The 24,865-nt window shown below is 41.0% G+C and overlaps 1 protein-coding gene across 1 annotated transcript in view; it reads right to left on the bottom strand.

The window, feature by feature from the left end:
• Positions 1 to 2,987: 2,987 nt before the first annotated feature.
• The window catches only part of CUNH12orf75 (chromosome unknown C12orf75 homolog), a 37,491-nt gene continuing 15,613 nt past the window's right edge, over positions 2,988 to 24,865 (bottom strand). Inside the window, exons 2-5 of the mRNA XM_070014478.1 lie at positions 24,016 to 24,040; positions 8,928 to 8,963; positions 7,727 to 7,806; positions 2,988 to 3,836 (exon numbers count right to left, since the gene is read on the bottom strand). Coding sequence (XP_069870579.1) covers positions 3,730 to 3,836; positions 7,727 to 7,806; positions 8,928 to 8,963; positions 24,016 to 24,040 — 248 coding nt within the window. The 3' untranslated portion in view covers positions 2,988 to 3,729. The remainder of the gene's footprint in view (positions 3,837 to 7,726; positions 7,807 to 8,927; positions 8,964 to 24,015; positions 24,041 to 24,865) is intronic.

The following is a 24,865-nucleotide window of genomic DNA, read 5'->3' as shown; positions in this document are numbered from 1 at the left end:
CCCATTTCTAGATCATTCCAGCAGCTTCCACACAGCTGTTCTCCTCGCTTAACATAGAAGCCACACAGCAGCCGGTAGCCTGCTGAAGCTGACATGACATCATGCCTCTGTTCAATACTATCCAAGGGCCCAGAGCTTACTCAGAGCAGAAGGCCCTAGCTTCCTCCAGAATCTCTACTCCCAGCCCACAGTAGCCCTCAGATCCTTCTACCACACCTCCATCTGCAGTTTGATCCTGGCCACACTGCCATCTTTGCTTTCCAGGCAGGTATGTGTCACACTCTACCGCATGGGACATTTTAACTCGTCCCTTCTCTTTAGACTGTTCTTCCAACGGAATCTTACATGGGTAGCTACTTCTCCTAAGGTCTCTGCCTACAAATGTCATCTTTGCAGAGAATACTTCATCACTGATCATTTAACTAATTTCCACTTTTCCAAGTGACCCTCTATTCCCTCTTCTCAGGTATTACTTTTGGCAACTACAAATGTATTACTTCTTCATTTACTCTGTGTCCCTTCTATAAAAAATAGGTCCCACAGGATCTTGGACTTCTGAGTTGTTTACTGTTATATTTCCAACAGAACAGACACTGGGGAAATAGTTGAGTGAATGGCTCTATGCATGAATGAATTCTGCTAGCAAGCCTAGCATTAATTATTCATTAGGATTAAATTTACTCTATTGATTCAAAATGTCCAACGTACAGAAAAACCAATGACTCAGCCCTATATTATCCCAAAAGACACTCCACTCTAACAACAATAAAAAGAATCAGGTCCTTCTCTAGGAGTCATAAATTCTTTCACTTTTATACCAACTCAAGGTCCTTGTTTCATAATGAGTCTCAGGCCCCAGCTATAAAAAGATGGAGGAAAAAAAACAAAACCCTCCACTTATTTCACATAATAGGTTAAATAAGAAAGCAGCATCTTCACAAAATAGAAGTGTGAGTACCAGTCATACCTACTACAGAGACAGACCTGCAAACAGCACATCAGGATGCTATGACCAAACATCCTCATGGCCACAAGTGGAGAGATCCAGTGCCTGTGACCAAAGACTGCACCACTTTCCAGTGGCTTTTCCCAGGGTGGCCCACAAGACTCTCACAAGCTTACCTTGTCCACCACCCACCAGCCAGTTTAACTCCCCCCAGCTTAACTCCCCGCCTCCCTGTAAGTGTTGGGTTACACCAAGGGCCTTTGGACCCACAGTCCTTTGCCTGAAGGCTGCTTTCTCCTCCACCTAACCCTGCAGCTCCGCCCAGGGAATTTCTGTCTGAAAGTTTGTCTTTTTCCATTCAGACACAGGAGCCCTTACTATGTGCTCTCAGCAATCTTGTCTCCTCCCTCCCCCCCACCCCCATTGCTGTCCAGGTAACAGCGCATTCACTACTCTTCTGAGAAGCCTTGAATTCATAGATTGGGGCTTTCAGGTGTGTCTTACGCAGCACAGCAAGAACTTGATTGGTGATGGGTGATGACTACAAATAGGAAGTGGGTAAAGAGTACCATCTATTGAAAAGGAACAGTAGAAACTTCACAGCAGGGAAAACTGAGACACCATCTAACCTAGTGGTCAAAGTCAGTATTACCAGTAATAAGTTAGAATCATGAGATCTTATGATAAATACAATGGGATGAGAGACACTGCATCTCTCAAAATTCTGTAACATCCATAAAAAGAAAGACAAATTCCAATCAAGGGGGCATACTCCAAATTACTAAGCAGTAGACTTCAAAAGGTATCAAGTTCAAAAAGAAACAGGAAAGGCTGAGAAAATGTCCTCCAGGGAGAGGAGGAGAGGAGAGGGGAGGGGAGGGGAGGAGAAGGGAGGGCAGGAGAGGGGAGGGGAGGGGAGGAGAACGGAGGGGAGGGGAGGGGAGGCCTGGGGAGGAGAGGAGAAGGGAGAGGAGGGGAAGGGAGAGGGGAGGAGAGGGGAGGGGAGGGGAGGGAAGAAGAGGAGAAGGGAGAGGAGGGAAAGGGAGAGGGGAGGAGAGGGGAAGAGAGGGGAGGGAAGAGGAGGGGAGGAGAAAGGAAGAGAGGGGAAGGGAGAGGAGGGGAACAAAGGGGAGGAGAGGGGAGGAGAGGGGAGGGAAGAAGAGGAGAAGGGAGAGGAGGGGAAGGGAGAGGGGAGGAGAGGGGAGGAGAGGGGAAGAGAGGGGAGGGAGGGGAGGCTAGACGAGGAGTAAATGTTAACGGAATAAAAATGTGAGATTCTATCCTAGACTCCTGCCCTCCTCAAGGAAAAGACATCAGTGGAACAACTAATGTAATCTCATTAAATTAATTAATCTAATTAGAAACTGCAGTTCATAGTGTGTCTATGTTTAATTTCTCAATTATGGCAAGTATATTATGGTTATATGAGGTTAACAATAGTGGGAGCTGGGCCAAGGACACACAAGAATTCTAATTCTGCACTATAGGAACCACAATTTTAACATTCTTATAAAGGTAGTTAAAAGAAGAATTTGTTCCAGTACTGGGACTTGAACTCAGGGCCTGTGAGCTGTCCCTTAGTTTTTTTACTCAAGGCTGGTACTCTGCCTCTTAAGAGTCTCTCAGATTTATCTGCCTAGAGGCAGGCTTTAAGTCACAATCCTTAGATCTCAGTCTGTTGTGTAGCTAAGATTCCAGGTATGAGCCACTGATGCCTGGCTGGCTATCTAAAAATTGAAAGTTCTGTCCAAGTCACTCATTTCATTATTCCTAAGGAGGTAAGCTGCTAGTTTCCTGTAATTTTTCATAATTTCTTAATAATTTTATCTTTGGTATTTGTCATTAACTGAATTTCCCTGTAACTATCATATGAGCCAAATATTCAGGTAAATGCTTCTCTCCTTGGGGAAAATATTTTGCTTTTTTCACAATAGTCTATACATTAAGACTGATCTTCCTATGTTGACATATTGTGTACATGCAAGACTATGCCATGTGTAGCTTTTTTGAAAGTATTTTTTGGAAAATAAAGAAATCCAGGTAAAGAGAGATAAAAATATTTAATTGTTGAAATACATTGATAAATTGGGTAATTCACATTGCAGCAGGAATACACATTAGTATTAGCAAATTAAGAACTTTCTAGATTCTTCACTAACCTTCGATCTTAAGTCCCAGAAAATAGCACAGATTAGCACAGTAAGATGCCAGGACTACATTAATGGTACAATGGGAGACTCTCTCACTAGGCAAGTGTTTAGAGTAACATAAGCTTTTGACTAAAAAGGGCTTTAGTCAACATGTGTATTTGGCATGCAGATTTAACCATCTATCATTAAATATTGCACTGTGATACATTGTTTCTAATCAAGGAGATTAAATAGAATTTGGAAACCAAATAGTAAAAACTGGGGAGTGACGGTAATAAGAATCCATTTCCCAATTTAACAGCTAAAAATTAATACAAAGTAGAAACAGTGAAAGATAAGCGACAAATATATTACTTTAGGTAATTCATTCATAGTGCCCTATTATCTTAAGTTATAAACAGAATAAGGATTTCTGTCATATAAAAATTATCAAAAAAGTCTCACATGACTCTGTGGAGTGTTGTGTGACCAGGATGTAAAATGCTATGGAACCAGAAACTCAGGTGGGCAACAACAGACCTCAGGAGTGTTTTAACTCATCTTCCCCAAATGGGATGCAGAAAAGCTCCAGACCAGCACACTGTCTAATCCATTTCCCTGACCACAACATTCAACCTGTACTCACAGCTTTAACTATGCACTTAAGACTAGGGGAGAGGGACATGGTGACAACTGTTTAGAATTTCCTGTGCAACATTTCAGTGTCCCCAGTGCTGGATACCTTCCAATTGATGAGCAAGCTATGAAGAGAACAAACAGAAAAGAACAGAATTAACACACTTGATGAAATACAACTTAGATTTAAAAATACATATATCAGCTGTAAGCCTATAAATTATTTACTGATTGTCTTTTAAGTAAAGCATTCAACGTCCACCCAACATGCAGCTGAAATTTCAACATTTACTTGAAATGGAGTCAGTACAGTACTGTTGTACAAAGAGATTTTGCAGCCTGAGAAACAGCCACCCCTAGCTACATGCATATCGATATCACCAAACTAAAAATTGCATGCTGCTGAGCCACAACTCCATGCCTTTTCTAGATGGGAGCTCTGTGCAGGTTGAGCCACCCTCATTATGTGGAAATGATGAGGGCTTGTCTATCTATGGACATCTGAGAACTCTCATATCAGCTCTGTGGCTCAAGTATTCCACCCCTGGCCATGCCTGTCATCCCAGAGCCACCCACAGAAGAACCAACTTATTTGTTTCATGATATGTCATGTCATCACTTGAGTGGCAGAGTACCCACCTTGCAAATACAAGGACCTGGAGTTCAAGCCCCAGTACCATAATAATAATGATAATAATAATAATAATAATAATAAATTAAGTAACTTCAAGAGATTCTGAAGTTTTTCCTTAATTTGGTCCAAAAAAAAATAGCCAAATCAACTTGGAACTTTGGCCTCTGAATTGATTTAGAATTTACAAGTTGGTTTACAATTTACAATTCAGTTTAGAATTTGCAAGTTGGTCAAAAGGATTAGCTGATCTTTTCCATAATAATCTTCCTCTACAGGGGACATCTTCTTATCAGGATTTTCTCCTAGTAACTTAGACCCAGAAAGCCAAACTACACTGGACATTTGGCCAACCAGGGAAAATAGCCATTCAATTTGAAAAACCATCCATGTAACTCAAAAGAGACCAAAGAGAGACTATGACCAAACTGGTTATATAGAAACCACCGAAGAATGAGGGATACTGAGACAAGAGAAGAGAGGAGTGGCAATAAAAATACATATGTACCCATGAATACTAAGGAAGTGTTTGGGCCAGCTTCTTAGTTATGTGAGCTGCCTCCATCCCAGTACTGATAAATTATCACCAGGGCATTTTAAATCCATACACAATGGTGGACAGTCAGTTGTCTAACTCTCCCATGAGGAAAGCGAAATGGAGAGAACCTCACATGTATGGCTTACAGAGGAGCTGTCCAGGCTCCTGATATAGTCTACCAAGCCCCTCTTTCAACATCAGGACTATGGCTTTTGAGATACTCTCTCTTTCCAGGAGGAGAAACAGTGATGTCAGCTTTCTTTCAACTACCCTACCTTTTATTATGCAAATAATAAAAGTACTTCTGCAAAGGGCAAACTGGCAGGGAACTTGGGAACTCAGTGGGGAGGTAGAACTCTATTAAAATACTAGAAATAGGCAATTTTCTGCAAATTCTCAACAAGAAATCTAACACCCTGTGGTCATGGGAACTAGGGAATAAATAGCCTTAATGCTCTCCCTTGATGAGAAAGTCTTTGAAGAACTACCACCTCCCAGCCCTGTTTGTGGCTTCTGTCAGGAAGAAACTGAAAGAGGTGAAGCTTCAGTGTCCCTCCTTTGTTTGTGGGAAAGCTTACTAATCTCCACCGGTAAGCCTCTTCTGCAACCCCAGCCCAGCCCAAATACCAGCTCTGCTGATGGGCCTGAATAAGAAGTTAGTTCCATATCAAGAGTCTTGTTTCTGGTCTACCGTTGGCTGGGTTCTGCTTAAATAGAAAGAATAATAGAATGAGGTGGTGGTGATGACAGTGATAGTGACAATGGTGGTGGTGGTGGTGATGGTATAGCGGTGATAATGGTGATTATATTGTGGTGATGGTGTTGGTGTTGGTAATGGTAGTAGGGATGGTGGTAGTGGGGATGGTGTGGTAGTGGTGGTAGTGGTGGTGGTGCAGTAGTGATGTTGGTGGTGTGCTGGTGGTGGTGGGTAATGGTAATGGTGGTGGTAGTGGTAATGGTGTAGCAGTAGTGGTGCTAGTGGTGATGGTGTGGTAGTGGTGGTGGTGGTAGTGGTGCAGTAGTGATGTTGGTAGTATGATGGTGGTAATGGAGGTGGTGGTAGTGGTAGTAGTAGTATGGTGATCATGAGGACAGCAGTAGCTACAATGTATTTCATATCTAATCTTAACAACAACCCTTAAGTCTAATTATTAGCTCTAACTAGTGACAGATCATGAAATGGGCCACAAAGGAGGAGCAACTTGCCAAGCCAATAAGTGAAAGAGTCCAAATTCAAATCCAGGGATGTCTGACCACCAAAGGGGAATGAATGTTCTCAGAAGACAGAGCATTCCAGAAGAGGAGGTTTAAGATTGAACATCAGTGGTGATCCAGTCATTGCATGTGAACTGTGACTAGTGCCTCAGCACAAATGCACCTACTGGTGATGACCACATACCTCTCACTGAGCTCTGGGCTCAGGCCCATCTCCTCTTACACTATCTAACCCCCGGCTACTGCCAACACTGCATCTAATTCCTACCCGAGTCTCTCTGATTTCTCCCTCTTCTATTACTTTAGGCCTATGCCCTCAAAGTTTTTGTCAAGAAAGGTTAGATTTCCATGTTGAGGCAACCTCACAGCTTGCTCTTATTAAATTACTTGCACTTGTAACAAATTGATTTTTAAGTAGCTGAAAAGATAACTGAAACTGAGCACTAATCCTTTTTTGTAAAACATACTTGAATCCAGAGAGGAGACCCCATCCTTCTAACTGAAGTTCAAGAATAGAAATATATAGCAATAAGATCTAAAGCCAAGTCATTATCACATCAGATTATGGAAAATTATTTTTTAAATGTACCATACCTCTTTATTATTGTGTTGTGATGTTATTTTAATCTTAAAGAGAAAATTAAGAAAAGTTAAATATAAATATAATGAAGAACAATGATCCAATTGCCCACAAAGCTATACAGTAGTGATATATATATATATATATATATATATATATATGTTTGCAAGTTTAAATCATGAAGTAAAGAAAGGATAATGTAGAATAAGTAGCTAGACATTTAAAAAAAAGTAAAACCATACATTATATAACAACAGTTGAGTGAATCAGCATCTTTTTTGTGGTGGGACTGGGGCTTGAACTCCTGGCCTCACATTCTTGCCTGGCTTTTTCTACTCTCAGTTGGATATCACTTGAGTCCCACCTTCACATCCAGATTTTTTGAAAGTTAATTAAAAATAAGTCTAGTGAGTGGATTTGTCAACCTGGGCTGACTTTAAACCTGGTTCTTCAGATTTCAGCCTCCTGAGTAGCTAGGATTATAGACTTGAGCTACTGAAAGAAGTTTAAATCAGAATTCCTTACCACTAGCCTCACTTAAAATTAAAAACACCATATACACAGTAGCAGAACTGTCTATTATTTGGGAAGACTTCATTACCACATAATTACTAACTATTCAGCTCAGAAAAGGGAATTTCATTCCATTTATTTATGCAATGTGCAGTTCTCTCTCCCTTAATCACAAGACTGCATATCAGCTAGTCATTTCTATAACAAATTACAGAACTCAAATTACCTTTGAGTTCTACACAAAGAGTCTACAACCTTATTTCAATGACAGCTTTTATGTTCACCCTGATTATCACTGAAATTAACAAGAAATTGAGATTACCCATGTAGTAGAACAACAAGTGGAAGCTGACTTCATTCTGGAATTCTTTGAAACATGTAGGTGGTAAGTTCAAGAAAAGCTTGAGATGAACAGATGGTACTTAGACATGCTTCACTGAAGCTACATCATGCATAAAATGGGTGAAGCAGGCAGAAACATAAATTTCATAGAACATAAAAAATATTTTGAAAAAATAAACATATTCCATTATCTTACTTTTTTGTACAGTCTTTGTTTGATTAGATACCATGTTGACAGCTTCAGACGGCAGGCCAACATACACTCCTCCATAGTTTCTTTAAGAAAAGAAATCAGACCGATTTAATTGGTACTAGCCACAGTACCAACTGGTACCTATATCTATCTATCTACCTACTCAGAAGTCTGAGATCCAAGGATCACAGTTCAAAACCAGCCCAGGCAGGAAAGTCCACCAGACTCTTACCTCCAATTAGCCACCCAAAAAAGAAAGGCCAAAAATGGAGCTGTGGCTCAAATGGTAAAGTGCTAGCCTTGAGTAAAGGAAGCTCAGGGACAGTACCCAGGACCCTGTGTTCAAGCTCCAGGACTGGCACCAAGGCTATAAAAAATATGCTTTTTTAGTATGACAGTCCTGTAGCTTGAACTCAGGGACTTATATACCCACCTGGCTTTTTCACTGGATGTTGGCACTATACCCAGTTCCACTTCTGACTAATTTTGTTCACTAATTGGAGATAAGAGTTTCACAGACTTTTCTACCTGGGCTACAATTCAAACCTCAGCCCTCAGATCTCAGTCTCCTGAGCAGCTACGTTTACAGGCATGAGCCATGAGTGCCTGGCCAACTCATGACTTTTTAAAAAGTTGAATTCATCATTGTCACTAGAAATATAGCTGTTTCTCTGTTAAAAGGTATCCAAATAGTACAAAAAGCTACACTAAATTAGTAGATATTTTACCTGCAATGAGAAAAAGCAGCAGAAATTGGAGTTAGTAAAGTAACAAACATCAGCAGAATAACATGTTACAGGTGCCACAACCAACATTTATCAAGAATTCAGAGGTCTCCCTGGTATGAGGGGATAATACACACAGAAACACTTCCTCATAGGAGGACAGACAGAAAATGAGGAGACAAGAGAGCTAAAGAGAAGTGAGAGGAGAGTTGACCAGAGGAGGAGGAAGAGGGTGCAGGGAGCTGAGAAGTGAGGAGGGAAAAGTAACTCAGGGGGCAGGAGCATCCCAAAGACCACACCATGGCAGTCAACAAAGGCCAGATGCACAAGGCTAAAGTCATGCTTGCTTCCAAGAAGCAGAGGCTCTGTCTGAGTCCTTGGCAAAAATCTTTTCAGATCTTACACCCCTCCTGGATTGCCTGTGCCAAAAGTTTCCCCCAAATTATGCAAATTCAAATCAGCTGCAGTAGTGAACATACCTTCTCTTGTCATCTTCTGTTACTGATTCTTCAGTTCTAAAAGGTCAAAAATATTTCTGATGAGCCACTTGGTTACAGAGGTTAGGAAGAAAAGGAGATCATCAAGTTAATGTTGACTGTGTTTATTTCAAGTGTTTCCACCAAGTATTTCGACAGCATAGTATCCTGGCTCTCCTCAATCACACACACACTCAAACATGGTGACTGTCCAACTCACCAAAATGCACAAATCTAGCTAATTCCAAACAAGCACAACTGCCAAGCCAAATGACAAAAACTGAAGGTAAGGAGATTGCAAAAAGAGCAAAAATTAGGCACTGGGAAAGTGAAATCACTTTGCTGTGCCACCTGCTCACTGGGTGGCATACAGGCTATGGGACAACTGCCTGGCCCAGATCAGCTGGTCTAACAGTCTAACAGGTGAGACCTCAAAGTCTCTTCTGGTTCTCTCTGTGCTTTGGGATGTATCATCCAGTTTAGTGGCACAACTATGGGGAGGGAAAGATACCTTTAGTACAGAAAGAGTTAATACCAATTTGATTCCCTCTCATTTAAAAACATGAGCCATTTAATGCGCAACCTATGAGGAAGAGGAAGACTGCTTCAAAGAAAACACTTAGGAGGAATACCTACTTCAAAACACACAGATTCCTTATGTAAGAGGAAAGTACATTCTACCAGAATTCTCTGGTATATTTCTAAGGGGGAAGGACACCTTCCATAAAGCCCTAACTCACACACCTATACACAATACACAATATACACGCACGCACGCGCGCGCACACACACACACACACACACACACACACACACACACACACACACACACACACACACACACACACACTCAACTTTTCTGAAAGAAAAATAACCAGATGAATTCAACAAGTAATTCTACTTCTCCAGTCAAGCACCCAGACAGAACCTCTTGAATCTTCCAAATCTTCACTGAATCTTCTGATTTTAGAGATGGTCTAAGTGTGGTTCACTCACTTCAAAAATGAGGATACTAAATGGATGGAGCTAGAAGGAATCATGTTGAGTGAGGTAAGCCAAGAGCAAAGAGACAAACGGTATATGGTCTCCCTGATAAGTGGATGCTAAATCCAAAATGTTAGGTGATATGACAAAACTAACAGGACTTAAGAAACAAAGAACTCCCACTCATCTGGTCGAACCACTACTAAATATCCCCATGCTGCTGATCACATGTATGGTGTATAACATGTTACAGACTGTGATAGACAATTTGCTCCAGGAAAGTTAGAATGAACTTGTGACTTTAAATGAGCATCATTATTCCACAATACTGTGAAATTCCGGAAATTATGTAATCACTTAATCACAATCAAAAAAAAAAAAAAAGAACCTGGGGAAGGTAGGGAGGGAGGGGATGGTAGGGGGAAAACAATGGAGGGGGTAACAATGTTCAAGAGGAAGTGTACTCATTACCTCACTCATGTAACTGTAACCCTCTGTATAGTATCTTTACAATAAAAAAAAAAATGAGGATCCTTCCAACATAGCTGACACACTACAGATTAGTTTGCCTCCAGGCAGGAGCCGATCGGTCACCCAGCGGTGAACATTGGCTATGAACACAAATCCTACTCCAGTTGAGTGCAAAATCTACTTTGAAATTTAATTCACGCTAATTTAGCACAGAACTTAAAAGCTGCCAGACAATTATCAGCTTCTTTCACCTCTTGTTAAAGCTAAATGCTCTTCAATTCCACAGTGTCAAGGTCCAATTTTATTGGAAATGGTGTGAAGCTTATCGATGTGGTTTTAACAGTGCTATTTACTATGTTTAATTAAAATGGATTTATGTATCTCTAGTAGTATGGAAAGATGATGATGATGATGATGATGATGATGATGATGAACTAGTCAAGATATTAGAATTGTTTACTTAAATCTTGAGTGGCTGAGATTATCATCAAATTGTATTTGAAGTTATACATAATACCAACATGTTTGTTAGGTAAAAAATAAGCTTAAAACTAATTTAAATTTCCCCAAATAAAAGAAAACTATAAATTAATTTAAGTCTTTTATATCTTACTAATAATCCAATAGCTTAAAATCCAATCTGTGTTCCCCATTCTAATGAAACAACAACCTTACACAAGATGGTTGGGTAGTTGTGGTATTTATTAGATAATAAACTAGGTTTTATAAATTAAAATCCCTAAAAATATCACTTGTAAAGCCTGCTTCAGTATATATGCCGCTATGTTTGAGGCTGCCACTTCATTCCTTCTTTCCACACACAACTATTCTTCATCTTAGGACTGACACCAGGACTTTAAGAACTAATTAGTGCCTCCCAAGTGCCAGGCACAGAGTAGGGCACTTCAGTGCTAGAACTCACAACAGCTCTGAGAGCCCAGACATGAGGAAAACAACACAGAGAACCAAGGAATTAATAAATACTGGGGAGTGACAAGCAAAACTAACCATCAAATCCCACGTTTCACATTCTAATCCACCACTCTGCCTCTCAGGAAGACAGATGCAAAGGTCAAAACCAGCTCTGGTGAGAGATCTGCATGGGCCGCTTCTCCTTACACCATCTTCTGCTTCACAATCTGCCTGTGTGGCTAATCACAACCCTGTGGCATAGGTATGAGCCACAATGTAAGATGAAGAAACTCAGCCTCTGAAAGGTTGACAGCAGGATGATCAGAGGAATCAAGCAGAACCCAAATCCACGTGTGTGATGCCAATCCCTGCTTCCCACGCTGTGAGCCTATGCTAGGAAGAGTATAAATCCCTCCCAGATGCATCTCTCCACTTCTTATCATCACACTTAGGAAAGAGGGGACCTATACAGTAGGTGGGTCCTCACCTGTCTCACCAGCATTAGAAGACACCTCTAACAGTTGCCAGAACCATGATCTTCACAGGACTTGTCGAATTGCTCCATGGTTCCTTTATCATCTGAGTACATGGGTAGTCCTGATCAGCAGTTGCAGTAGAATCTATTCACCCAAATAATTTGACTGTGGTTAAATAGGAAAAAAAAAGCGAGTGGGTCTAAAGCAAATCTCCTGATGGAAGGAAAAATTCAAGCCATGGTTTAGCTGCCTGCAGCAAACCAAATGCATCCTGCAGACCTGCTCAAACTGGACAGGCCACACTAAGAAAGAAGGAATGGATCTGAAAGCAGAAGTAGGTCCCTTGGGACAAGAATGCCCAAAGATCTCCAGCAGGTCACCAACAGCTCACAGTGGCATTCCCTCCATGTGATTAGGTTTTCAGGCTCCAGGTAGGAGCTGGTCTGTCTGGGGACAGTGTCACTGTGGGGCCCAAAATGGCCCATAGAAGAACCATTTGAAGAAATAATTATGCTCAGAGAGCAGGAGTACACAGGTCTGATTTCCAGTAAATACCTGACTGGATTGTCACAAGAGATATGCCCGGAACACAGTATTTTCTAATATCAGAGCATAGTATTTTCTAATGATGACAGAAGCCTAGCGTGTACACACGTACACATACACACACATTCTGTACACATAGTATTTTCTAATGATGACAGAAGCCTAGCATGTACACGTACACACACACACACACAAACACACACACACACACACACACACACACACACACACATTCTGTTGTGGGGGGCTCATTTCCCTAAAGACTGTTTCTTGCTCAGAGAAGTAGGTATTATCATGTGGTAGTTCAAAAGGGGTTGGTCACAATCTATCTTACCACTCAGGATTTATGAAGAACCTTTAAGCTTTGGGATTCCTGTCTTATTCTCAAGTTTGAGCTTTGGATATGCCCTAGCTGTGTGAACAGCTGGGCTGCCCATCTGTACAAAATCTGAAGAAAACCACTGTTCAGAGAGCTTAAAAACATCCCATTCACAGAACCTTAAATTTTCCAAGATTTACTTATCAATTCTCCTATAATAATTCATTCACTAGCTGAGTGCTGATGGCTCACACTTGGAATGCTAGGTACTCAGAAGGTTGAGAGCCGAGGATTGTGGTTCGAAGCCAGCCAGGGCCGGAAAGTACATGGAACTCTTATCCCCAATTAAATACCCCCAAAAAGCCAGAAGTGGAGCTGTGATCGAAGTAACAGAGTGCTAGCTTTGAGAGGGGAAAAAAAAAAACTTCAGGAACAGCACCCAGGCCCTGAGTTCAAGCCCCAGGACCAGCAAAGATAAATCATCATACTCCATTTACAAATAATTTCTTAGGCAAGTAATTGCCAGAGAATGCCTGATGGGCATAGGATAACAAAGGCTCCGATAAGGAAGAGATATGATAGGAATCAAAGGCAAACAAATTTCAAGTTTGGTATGCCTAGGCATAACATAAGTACATGCAGATTTCTGCTAGGTTTTGAGAAGAAATGAAAACAACTTATGGTCCATCTTCAATGGTGATGATCCAGAATGTCAAGCTGGGAACTGGCAGGGGTGGGAACATCCCTGGCCATGTAGCTCCCTACAGCTAGATAAGCTCCAATGAGCCATGCTGAGCCAAGGAGCCTTGCTGAGGAGGTGATTGTTTTTCTTTTAGGGCCACTACAGCTCCAGTGGGAGGGCAGTAACTACTGCCTGGCTAGACGCTGTGATTATTAATGGACTACAAAATCTGTCCCCTCCAAACCAGGGAAGAAAGCGGGGAGGGATAACAGAGTACAGAACCACACCTTTCCTAGCTTTGTGAGAACCCTGGCTATGGAGGCAGAGTCCAGAAGGTTCTCAGAAACAGTCAGCACAACTCTATTCTGTCAGGACTGAAGATCAGTCAGTGTAGAGAAACAGATGACTTCACCTCCTAGGATCTCCCCCTGGAGAAGAGAGCCTGAAAATTGAATTACTCCATGCTAAAAAAGATAAACAAAATGAGAACGAGGCTAATTCTCAGTAGAAGAACCAGAGAAGAGGCAGGCAGCTCTGCTGTACTTGATAACACTCTTCAGGGTGGGGAGATAATTGGTCCGAATATGTCCATGAACTCAGGTTACCCACAATCTTGTCCCTTAGGAAAAGAGCCCATACACAGGCGTGAACCAGGATAAATCTCCTATGTAATCTCCAAATCCACTTTTCAATTACAGCCTCCTTGAGAAGGAGGTATGAGTCAGGAGCCAATGCCTGCCCACCTACAAGCAGAGGCACTGAAACTGGAGAAAAAGAAAAAAATATGTGAGAGAAGGGATATGGGAACAATAAAAGCATCCCCTCAAACTAACTGAAGTGAGGGGAAAACCTTGAGAATAAAGCTTATATCTAGAGAACTAGAATGTGGAGCCATAGGCGATATAGGACGTAGGTACCAAAAAAGCAAATCATCTAACGCCAAGAAAGTAAAAGATAAGTTTAATCAGTTTCCCTCCCACCTCCCCTACCCTGGCCCCAAGTCCCCAGGCTTAGCAGGCTCAGCAGGACTTCTGTGTTTTCACTGGCATGGAGCTGGAGGCTGGAACTTGTGAGGGGGAAGGGAAGTTAGTACACATTAGCAGAGATCAAGAAGCCTGGAACAACCATGAAGACCATGGAGACAAAATCTGCTCTTACTGGGAGCCAGGCCATGCTGGATACAGAGTGATTGTCTGCCTCCTCCAAGTCCACCTCCCTACCTACAGAGTGGGATCTTGAAACCGACTCTGAAAACCACATTCTCATTCATGGCCTCACTCCCTGTAGTCCTACCAAGAGGAGGTGCGACAGAGAGTCCAAAATGCTCTTTCCAGCTTTTCCTGATAACCAGCATCATCACAGCGCCAGGCCACAGCTGTGATTACTGATGGGTTACACAACTTGGAAGGAAAGACTCAGTCTTAGCAGAGCTCCCTCCTCAGAGATCTGGGTCCCAGCAACGTGGAACCTCTCTGACCTAAGCTCTTCCATTGTGATAACATCCATCTCTTACCTTGGTTGCCCAGGACCTAGAGGTGCCAGAAAAGAACCTTTCCACGTCACATCCTACTTAAAAAGAAAGAAAGAAATGTAATGCTAAATTACTTACAAAGGCAAAAGCCAATCAGAATAACAGCAGACTGCTCGGGAGAAACCTTTAAGGTCAAGAGAGCATGAAATGATGTACTTCCAGCTCTGAAGCAAAAAACAGTTTCTAAGAGAAAAGTAAATAGTGATATGTGCCTATGTACTTTTTTAAGTTCAATCCTCAGTATCACCACCCTAAAATCTGAGAAATCTAATATCTAAAATTGTAACAGAATGGTACACTTCAAGGCCTTAAAAAAGCAGGATTGTGTCAAACTCCAAAGTAGTAGACAGAAAGAATAAAGATCAGAGCTGAAGTTAATGAAATAAAGACTAAAAGAACAATCCAAAAGATCAATGAAATAATTTTTTGTTGAAAAAAAAGATTGACAAAATCTCAAATTAACTAAAAAAGAGACAGAAGACCCAAATTTAAAAAATTAGAAACAAAAAGGGGATTATAACATATAACACCAAAATCCAGATAATCACTACAGATTATTTCCAAAACCTAAATTTCAATGTATTGGAAAAATCTATAACACCAAATTAAAAGATCATATTCTATGATCAAGTGAGTTTCATGCTAGAGATGTAATGATCACTCAGCATATGCAAAACAAATACTATTCAACACATAAACAGAATTTTTAAAAAATTATATCAGTACAGAGAACTCAAGAAACTAATCCCTCCCAAGCCTAACAAACCAATTACTAAATGGGCAAGGGAACTAAAGAGAGACTTCTCAGATGAAGAGATAAAAATGGCAAAGAAACACATGAGGAAATGTTCACCATCCCTGGTGGTGAAAGAAATGCAAATAAAGACAACCCTGCGATACCACCTTACCCCAGTCAGAATGTCCCACATCCACAAATCAGCCAACGACAAATGCTGGAGGGGATGCAGAGAAAGAGGAATCCTATTACACTGCTGGTGGGAATGTACACTTATACTTTGGAAAGCAGTCTGGAGGGTCCTCAGAATGCTGAATGTTGACCTCCCTTATGACCCAGTCATACCACTTCTAGGCATCTATCCTGAACAACAGGAACCAGGATACAAGGACACATGCACCTCCATGTTTATTGCAGCACTGTTCACAATAGCCAGGATATGGAAACAACCCAGATGTCCCACCACACATGAATGGATCCAAAAATTGTGGTATCTATACACAATGGGAAATTATGCAGCCATTAGAAATGACAAAATAATGGCATTTGCAGGGAAATGGATGGAGCTAGAAGAAATCATGTTGAGCGAGGTAAGCCAAGAGCAAAGAGACAAACGGTACATGGTCTCCCTGATAAGTGGATGTTAAATCCAAAATGTTAGGTGATACGACAAAATTAACAGGACTTAAGAAACAAAGGACTTCCACTCATCTGGTCGAATCACTACTAAATAACCCCATGCTGCTGATCACATATATGGTATATATGTGCACACCGGAGGGGAACCAGGAGGATGACACAGAACTAGAGGGAATCAGGAAAAAACATACAAAAGGGGGACCCATCAGCTGTACTGGACATTGACCAAAATGAACTAAGCCACCAATGGCAGCGATGGGAGGGAGGGAACAAGTGGGAAAGAGGGAACAGCTGATGCTATGCAAAATAAAAGAAATGTACACATCACCCAATGTGGAAGAAATAACTGCATTGCAAAGCCCAAAGAACTCATAAATGTTATAGGCCATGATAGACAATTTGCTCCAGGAAAGTTAGAATGTGTTTGTGACTTTAACTGAGCATCACTATCCCACAATACTGTGAAATTTGGGAAATTGTGTAACCACTTAATCACAATAAAAATTTGAAAAAAAATTGTATACAGCAAAAGCCTCTGTCAATTTTCAACATAACTTCATTGTAAAAAGTGCCAAGGAAACTAACTAGAAACAGAAGAATCATACCTCAACATAATAAAGGCTAGGTATAATAAACTCATAGCCAACATTATGCCAAAAGAGTAAAAACTGAAAACATGTCCTCTCAACTTAAGAACAAGATGTCAACTCTCACCACTCATCAAATACAGCTTGAATTCTTAGCCAGAGGAAAAGACAAGAAAAAAAGGAAAAGGGAGAAAATAGGAAAGAAAGAAGTTAAATTATCCCCCTTTACAATATGTGGTTCTATTTAGAAAATCCTAAAAACTCTACCAGAAAACTTGCAGATCTGATGAACACTTTTAGCAAAGTATCAGGATACAAAATCAATAGATGCTCAGCACTTTCTCCAAGGCCCTGCCAAGGAAACAAAGTTTCTGGCTGGTAAAACATGATAAGACAAACAGCTCTTCATCATTAATTTGACCTCAGTTCTAATTTAGTCCAGTCTGGTACCCTTGAAGAGGAGGAAAGGGAAACTGAAGAAGCTACAATGTCTGTCTCTTATCTAACAAGATCCTTAAAAGATATCTCGAACTGAATCTAAAACCAGTCTCTAACACAGTGGAGGGGGAAGATGTTTATGATTTTTCTTTTCCCCTGTGCTACAGATTGAACCCAGGGCCTTGTGCCTGCTAATCAGCACTCTACCATTGAGCTATACCCACAACTCCAACCAAACAGTTTTAATGTCCTAATAGCAGGACCAGATGCAATCAAGCCCACCTCAATTTCTGTCTTCTGCAAGCAAAAGGAAAGGTAGACAGAGGCAGGCAGGCTGGCTGGCTGGCCTCTTCTATTCAGTGATATAAGCAACCTCATCTTTGAATACTTCCAAGAGTTTGAGATGTAAATAGGGTTTATTAATGATACAAATTCACATTACTCATGTTACATCATGATTATCTCAAAGGTCAGAGAAAGATGAGGAACCTTAGCAGGAAAAGAGGTAAGATCCAAGGGCAGGGTCTAGAACCAAGAGTTGGGGTTTGAGTATAAACATCACTTATTTCATAGCTGTACCCAGGACCACTCTTAGCAGGAAAACTTATTTCTGTATTCTAGGGGAAAGCAGTACCAGAGGACTTGCCAATTTTAGTGAGTAGTAACTCCATTTTTTAGTTAAAAGCAGGTGACATGCTTGTCTTTCCCAGAGGGAGTATGACATTTTCTCTGGTATCAAGACTTTCATTTCTGATTCAGTTTTCAGGTCACATTTTTTCATTTGAAAAATTGGAAGAATGTGATATAATATTATTTAAGAGTGATATCATTTTAATCATTATTTCAAATACTACCTTATAAAGAAAATCTTAGGAGTTTTAAACCACAAGAAGCTTTCCTAAGAACTGTGAAAAGTTTATTAACCTTTTTTTGACTGGGTATTTTAAAAAAAAACACAGATTGGGTATTTATTTAATTGGAATTCAGTCTGTTTCTGGCAGCAGAGATTGAGTTTCTTTTCCCATGAACAGATGTTCAAGGAGAGAGAATGTATCAAAGTTAAAGTCACCCACAAGAATCAACATCATCTCCCAGACTTAAGATCACAGGCTTACTAGGCTCTGACTCAGACCTCTGGCCACTGAATCCATAAAAACATTTGCAGAAACCAGAATTATTAAAGATAGACTGAACCATGGTAACTTAAATTCCTCCCACTTTCAATATTTGGGGAAAATGCTGAAGATATATGCTTACTTGAGAGTTTAAAATGTGACTTACTCCTGCCCAGTAAGCTAGTGTTTGGTGATATCTATCTTACTAAAGTTTACTGGAACACTTGGCAAGGCAAGAAAGAAAATGGACTATATGTATAAATATATATAAATATGCATACTTACACATATGTGTACAAACATGGATACCTATGTAAACACACATGCATATTGATTTGGATTCATATTATGTTGCACATACAGGTGTGTATATATTCATTTTCCACATACATTTTACAGCTGGACAGCTTCTGAGCATCCATTAATCCCACTGCTAGCCGGCTTCCTATGAACTCAATAAAACCATCATGGCACTCTTCTTGCCGTATTAAGATTGAATATCTCTATCCACCCAGAATCTGTAGGTAATTATGCACCTTTCTGATTCATACTCATCCCTGTAGCTGTTTTCCAAATAAGCGTGAGAGACTGGATGGCTCCATAACCATAAATAAATTGTAGCCTCCTGTAGGCCAGAGTTCCAGCAGGTGGATGCCCTGGATCCAGATCTATTGTGTGTCCTGTGGCTGTTCGTTCCCTAGGGCTGGTAGGCTTTCATTAACCTGTCTTTGTTGTCAATGTGTACTCTGTTCATGCCTATTTAAAACCAAATGTGTATGGCATATCTTTTCAGACATTTCACACTAATTTTCATAACCAATAACTACCACTTTTAGTAAATTAAATCTCAAAGTTAATACATCAAATATGTAAACTATTCTTTGTTCCTTCCCCAGTAGCACATGGTAATCAAAATACTTTTTCAGGATGGCAATGTGGCTTAGCGATAGAGTGCTTGCCTAGCATGTATGAAGCCCTGGATTCGATTCCACAGTACCACTATACAGAAAAGGCCAGAAGTGCTAGTCTTGAGCAGAAGTGATAGCCTTGAGCAAAAGAAGCCCAGGGTCAGTACCCAGGCACTGAGTTCAAGCCTCAGGACTGACAAAAAAAATTATTTTTTCGTCTTTATATTTGCTTAGCTTTTTGGTTGTTCAAAGTACCTATTCCAAGGGACCTAAAGTTTTCAAAGGTAAAAAAAAAAATAGAACCACATCATGTTTGAAACAAACACAGGTGACAAATACCAGCAGCCAACTGCTCCAATTAACATTTCCTAACTCACCCTGACTACAACTTGTCTGGTAATTCAGAAAGTTCTCATTTGCCTTCCAGAACAAACATACTTATAGGACAAAGACACGATGTATTTTTTATTTATTCATCAGGAAAAATGTTCTAAATATAGAGCTATTCTTTTTAGAGCTCATCTAAGAAGCAGAAAAACAGCCTGGTGTTGCTTTTTCCCCCCTAGATTTCCAGTGCCAGTAAAGAGGCTGAACTTGTTTTGACTTGTAAACAGTACAAATTTAATATGGAATCCTCTAGAGCATGCATGTAGCACTAGTGATCTATTTTTATTACTCATGGTAATCTTTTGGAATAGGTGTATTAATTGACAATATTTACTATAAACCTCCACATGAAAATATAATAAGTTAATTTTCTTTACAGTGTTTTATAGTGCCTGTTGCTCCTAAAGGTGGGTCCAATTAATTCTACCAAATGTTTTCACAAGATTTCTGACTGAATTCATGTTTTACCATGGACTGTTTGGGACTATGCTTAATCTCGTTCATTTGTTCACAAGTTCCAAACTTCTTTAGACAGCTGTTTTCCAATCTCCTCTTTTGGTTGAGTCCCTTGGCCACCACTGGTCCCTTTCTTTCTTCCAGAATGTGTTTCTGGGGAACATGAGTAGCACCCATTTCAAAGGAAGGCTTCTCACCTCCTCTTTGACACAGGCCATGGATCAAGTGCTACTCTGCCATCTCCCTGCCTGCCCTGACTCTGCTGCTACAGCAGTGTGAGGGGGCATCTCTGTATGAAACCTCTGCTCTACGATGTTGTCTATCTCCTAACCTTAAGAACCCTGCCCTTCCCTCGTGATACAGCTCTTCTCCAAATCTAAAGATGTGCATTTTGTTCCTCTACCTCAGTGTCTCCAGGAGAAGAGCCTACCAGCCTGTACCTCCTCACAGGGCTCTTTTCAGAGGGGACGGATTTCATTTACTCAAAAACTCTCCTCTTTGGAGTTCTGCCTCTGTTATACAAACCCCCAAACCCCTGACAATTTTGACTATGGCCCACAGTCTTTCTGACCATCATTAAAAAGCAACCCCATTTTTAGGTTCCCTTGACTCTTTTTAGGGAAATACCAATTTGCCAGCTTTTGCCAAGTAATTAGTGGAGCTATCTGATTGGCTCTGGCGGGGGTGAGAGGAACACATAACCCAGGCCTGGCCAATGAGAATCTGACATTCTTCTGGCTCACTAAACTCTTTTGGAGAAGGCTCTGGTCTTTTTTCTTTTATTCTTTTTTTTTTTTTTTTTGCCAGTCCTGGGGTTGAACTCGGGGCCTGCGCATTGTCTCTGAGCTGCTTTTGTTCAAGGCTAGCGCTCTACCACTTGAGCCACAGCTCCACTTCCATCTTTAAACCCAGGGCTTCATGCATGGTAGGCAAGCACTCTACCACTAAGCCACATTCTTAGCCTGGCTCTGGTCCTTTTCTGACAAGTGAGAGCCTGGCTGTAGAGTTGCTAATGAAAATACTAGGAAGAGAAGCTATTTTTTTCACTAAGGTGGTATGATAAAGACTGCCCATCTCTGTAAATACCAGGGGAAAGCTGCCTAAGAAGGGAGCCAAGATAGGAAGTCAGAGATATAGACCTTCATCCTCTCACTTGGCCACCTGGATCCTGCTGGGACCAAAGCCACTTCGCTTGGGGCTTTTCCACTACAGAGCCAAAGAATTCCTTTTTGTTTGTTAAGATCAATTGAAGCTGGTTTTTGCCATTTCCAACCAAAAATATCACAACACAATCCACTGGTGCCAAATAACTAACATTCACTGAGATAGAAGAAAAGCAGGTTGACTTTTGCAGGTTTGTAAGGCAGCCAAATGTCATCACATGAAATTTACTTCTGTTTTGTTCTCTGGTGTTGCGCTGCAATTTAAAGAGGGAAAGGGTAAAAGGGCCCTCTCAAACAGGCTCAGGGGTCTCTCTGAGGACAACTAAACCCCCAGACATTGCCTGGGTTTCAATTTGTCTAAAGTCCACCTTTCAACTACTGTTTTCACCTCCAAAGCCTCTTCTAGGATCTATTTCTATCAATTATTATCTCTCCACCACACACACACACACACACACACACACACACACACACACACACACACACACACACACACACACACACACACACACACACACACACACACACACACACACACACACACACACACACACACACACACACACACAGCTCCCCAACTCTGGTTTCTACTCTTTAACCCACGTTTCTTGCATGTGAAACAATAAGCAGAAAAAGAAAAAGCCTTCACTATCACAAGTCATCCAAATGAAAAGTAGGTGGAAATATTAACCAATGAAAATGTTGACAAGTGAAAAATGCTAATGATGGCTGTTTCTAGTGGTCAGATCATACCTAATGTTTCTCTTCCTTAAAAACATTCATCTTCTATGTTTCCCAAAGTTTCCTGCCATTTCTTTTGTAAGGAAATATATTGACATATGCTTCCTCTTTCTGCTACCAAGGAAAACACCATGCATCACCATGCATCTGCTTCCTCACTCGCTTCTGCTTCAACTCGTCCAATACTCAATCCACTCCACTGAAACTACAATCATCCAGTGGCATTTCTGCCTCCTGTGGCCCTCTTTGGAGCATCATTCATCCCCTCCTCAGCTGTTCTTTTCCTCTTCCTTCCACATTAGTCACTCAACACAGCTTATCAGTGGTGCTTCCTAACACATCTTGAAGGTATCACCTCCACTCATTTCCAGGACACCCACCTGCCAGCTGACCCCTTGTGGCCTCATGTACATTCCCGCTCTGTACCCAGCCCCCTACTGCCCACACACAACCAGTCCCGGATTTTAAAAAGTAAATGCTGTCTAATTACTTAGGGATTCTTGACTCCATCCAGGGGATCACAAGTAATAACTGCAAGGTTACGTAAGTATAGGGCAGAGTCTGAGGAAGGCATGTGGTGACGACATCTAAAAATGGAAGAAAAAGATGGGAACACTGGGAGAAAAGAATGAGGCAAGGACTCAAGGCTCACTGCAATTAAATATTTTCCCTAATAAACACAAGCACTGAAGCAATTAATGACTACTTCTTTTGTGCCTAAAGTCCCAGAGAATTATACTACTCCATTCTCATCTTCTCAGAATTTTTCTTTGTAATTAAAAAAGAGTTTCTATTTTAAATATTGGATCAGGGACAACAGTCGAGCTTCATCACTCTCCCTTTCCCCAACATCTGTGCAAGTCTTTTAGAAAGTCTGGACACTTCTTCCCTAGGCCAGCAGGAAGTTATTCAAGACTTGCGTGTGCATGGCAGCCTCACCCCAGCCCACTCCTCAGCCACAAGGAAAACCAAAAGCATCCACCCCTCCTTTACTCATGCTAAGTTGATCCCTGTTAGTGCTTGTGGCCTGCCATCACCCCAAAACCTCAGTATGTGAATCATAAATCCTTCATACTCCACCAGTCAGTCTTGACATCCCACCTATCTGGAGCAGGAAGGCTGATCTCAACTTCCGCAATTTAACTACAGTCTTAGACACTGTCATGTCCTTACTATAACTGGATCACAAGTAGGAATATACAAAAGAGAGGAACTACAAAAACACTGTAGGGAAATGTCCCTTTATTAATGTTCTATTATGGCCTAAAGATCAATTCAGTGATGACTACTTAACATGATGTCTGGGTCTACTCTCTGCAGCTAAAACAAAGTACATGAAACTGGGCAATTTACAAAGAAGCTTATTTGGTTCAGGGTTGTAGGCGCTGGAAGGTGATACCTGCATGTATTTGGCCTACAGCTGCATCATGATGTAGCAGAGGGTGAAACAGAGCAAGTGTGTTAGCTCAGGTCTCTTACTCATCTTATAAAGCCACGAGAATACCATCATCAGGCTCCCAACCCTCATGATCTTATCTAGTACCTCCAAATACCATCAACATAAAAATTTGAGGAATGAGTTTCAACAAACCTTTGGGGGACCCAATCAAACCATTGTAAAGGGTCATATGTATTCACTTGAATATCTAGTCATCAACCTTACAACAGTTCAGTATGTATAGGGCAAATGTGTGACTCCAGTCTTTCCTCTCTGTCCAGCTTTAAGACACTGAGGTATCACAAATGCTATATGCTGAGTTCTATGGAACAGAAACACAATTAAACATGACCCTATCTTAGGAATGGGAGCTAAAGTACCAGGGTAACTGAAAGGTTAAGATGGCAAGTCATAATAATACTCTTCAATACTCTTCTTATTTGTAAACCAAATTATAATCTTTATATGTGCATAAAGTATTCTCCCATCTCCTCAGCCTACAAATCTCTAAATGGCACAGTCATGAAAAACAGCTTATAATATGGAAATATGAAGTACTTACATATCTTTAGCTGCTCCTGTAGGGCCTAGAAGGGAAAAGAAAAGGACAGTTTTGTATTAGTGTGAAAATACTGCTACTGAATGTTTAGCCCAATATTTAACTGCAAGAATATTCTAGAAAAGACAAAAGTATGGCTTAAAAAAAGAAATTTCAAAAATGTAAAAGGGAGATACAAGCCAGGCACTGGTAGCTCATGCCTGTAATCCTAGCCAGCCTGGGCAGGAAAGTCTGGGAGACTCTTATCTCCAATAAACTCCCAAAAAGCCAGAAGTGGAAGTGTGGCTCAAGTGGTAGACAAAGCAAGTGGCAGCAAAAAGAAGCCCAGAGACAGTGCTCAGGTAGAGGAAGGGGACTCAAGAAAATAACCAAACTCAATTCTTAGGCTTTCATTTTTAGGTTTGGAGCTAATTCTTCTTATTTTGAGCAATTCCTATAAAAGACAAACTATGGGTTCTGAAAAGAATGTGATCCAATTTCATCTGACAGCTGTGGAGAAGCCACATGCCTTCTAGGATAGCAAATATAATGTGTACCAGAGTCACACAACACAGTAGATACCACCACACAGGGAAAGCACAGGGCAAAATGGAGGCGATGGACTCCAAGAATCAGGACATCTCAACACCACCAGTCTAGCTCCAAAAGGAGGCTCAGGCATTTCTATCTCTGCTTCAATTGCTCACCAGACCCTCTCACTCCTGCCTCCTACTCCCAGCCCCAAACAGAACACCTCTGTTGGACAACACTCCTGCCACTCAATACCAATTTTCTGCCCTTACTTCCTACCCCATGTCTGTCTTCATCCAACACACAGAGGTGGAATTAACGTCTCTAAAAAATCTCACTTCCC

The sequence above is a fragment of the Dipodomys merriami genome, unplaced genomic scaffold (genome assembly GCF_024711535.1).
Source record: "Dipodomys merriami isolate MVZ:Mamm:240054 unplaced genomic scaffold, mDipMer1.0.p SCAF_97, whole genome shotgun sequence".
Lineage (NCBI taxonomy): Eukaryota > Metazoa > Chordata > Mammalia > Rodentia > Heteromyidae > Dipodomys > Dipodomys merriami.
This window is presented reverse-complemented; position numbering and strand designations above follow the sequence as displayed.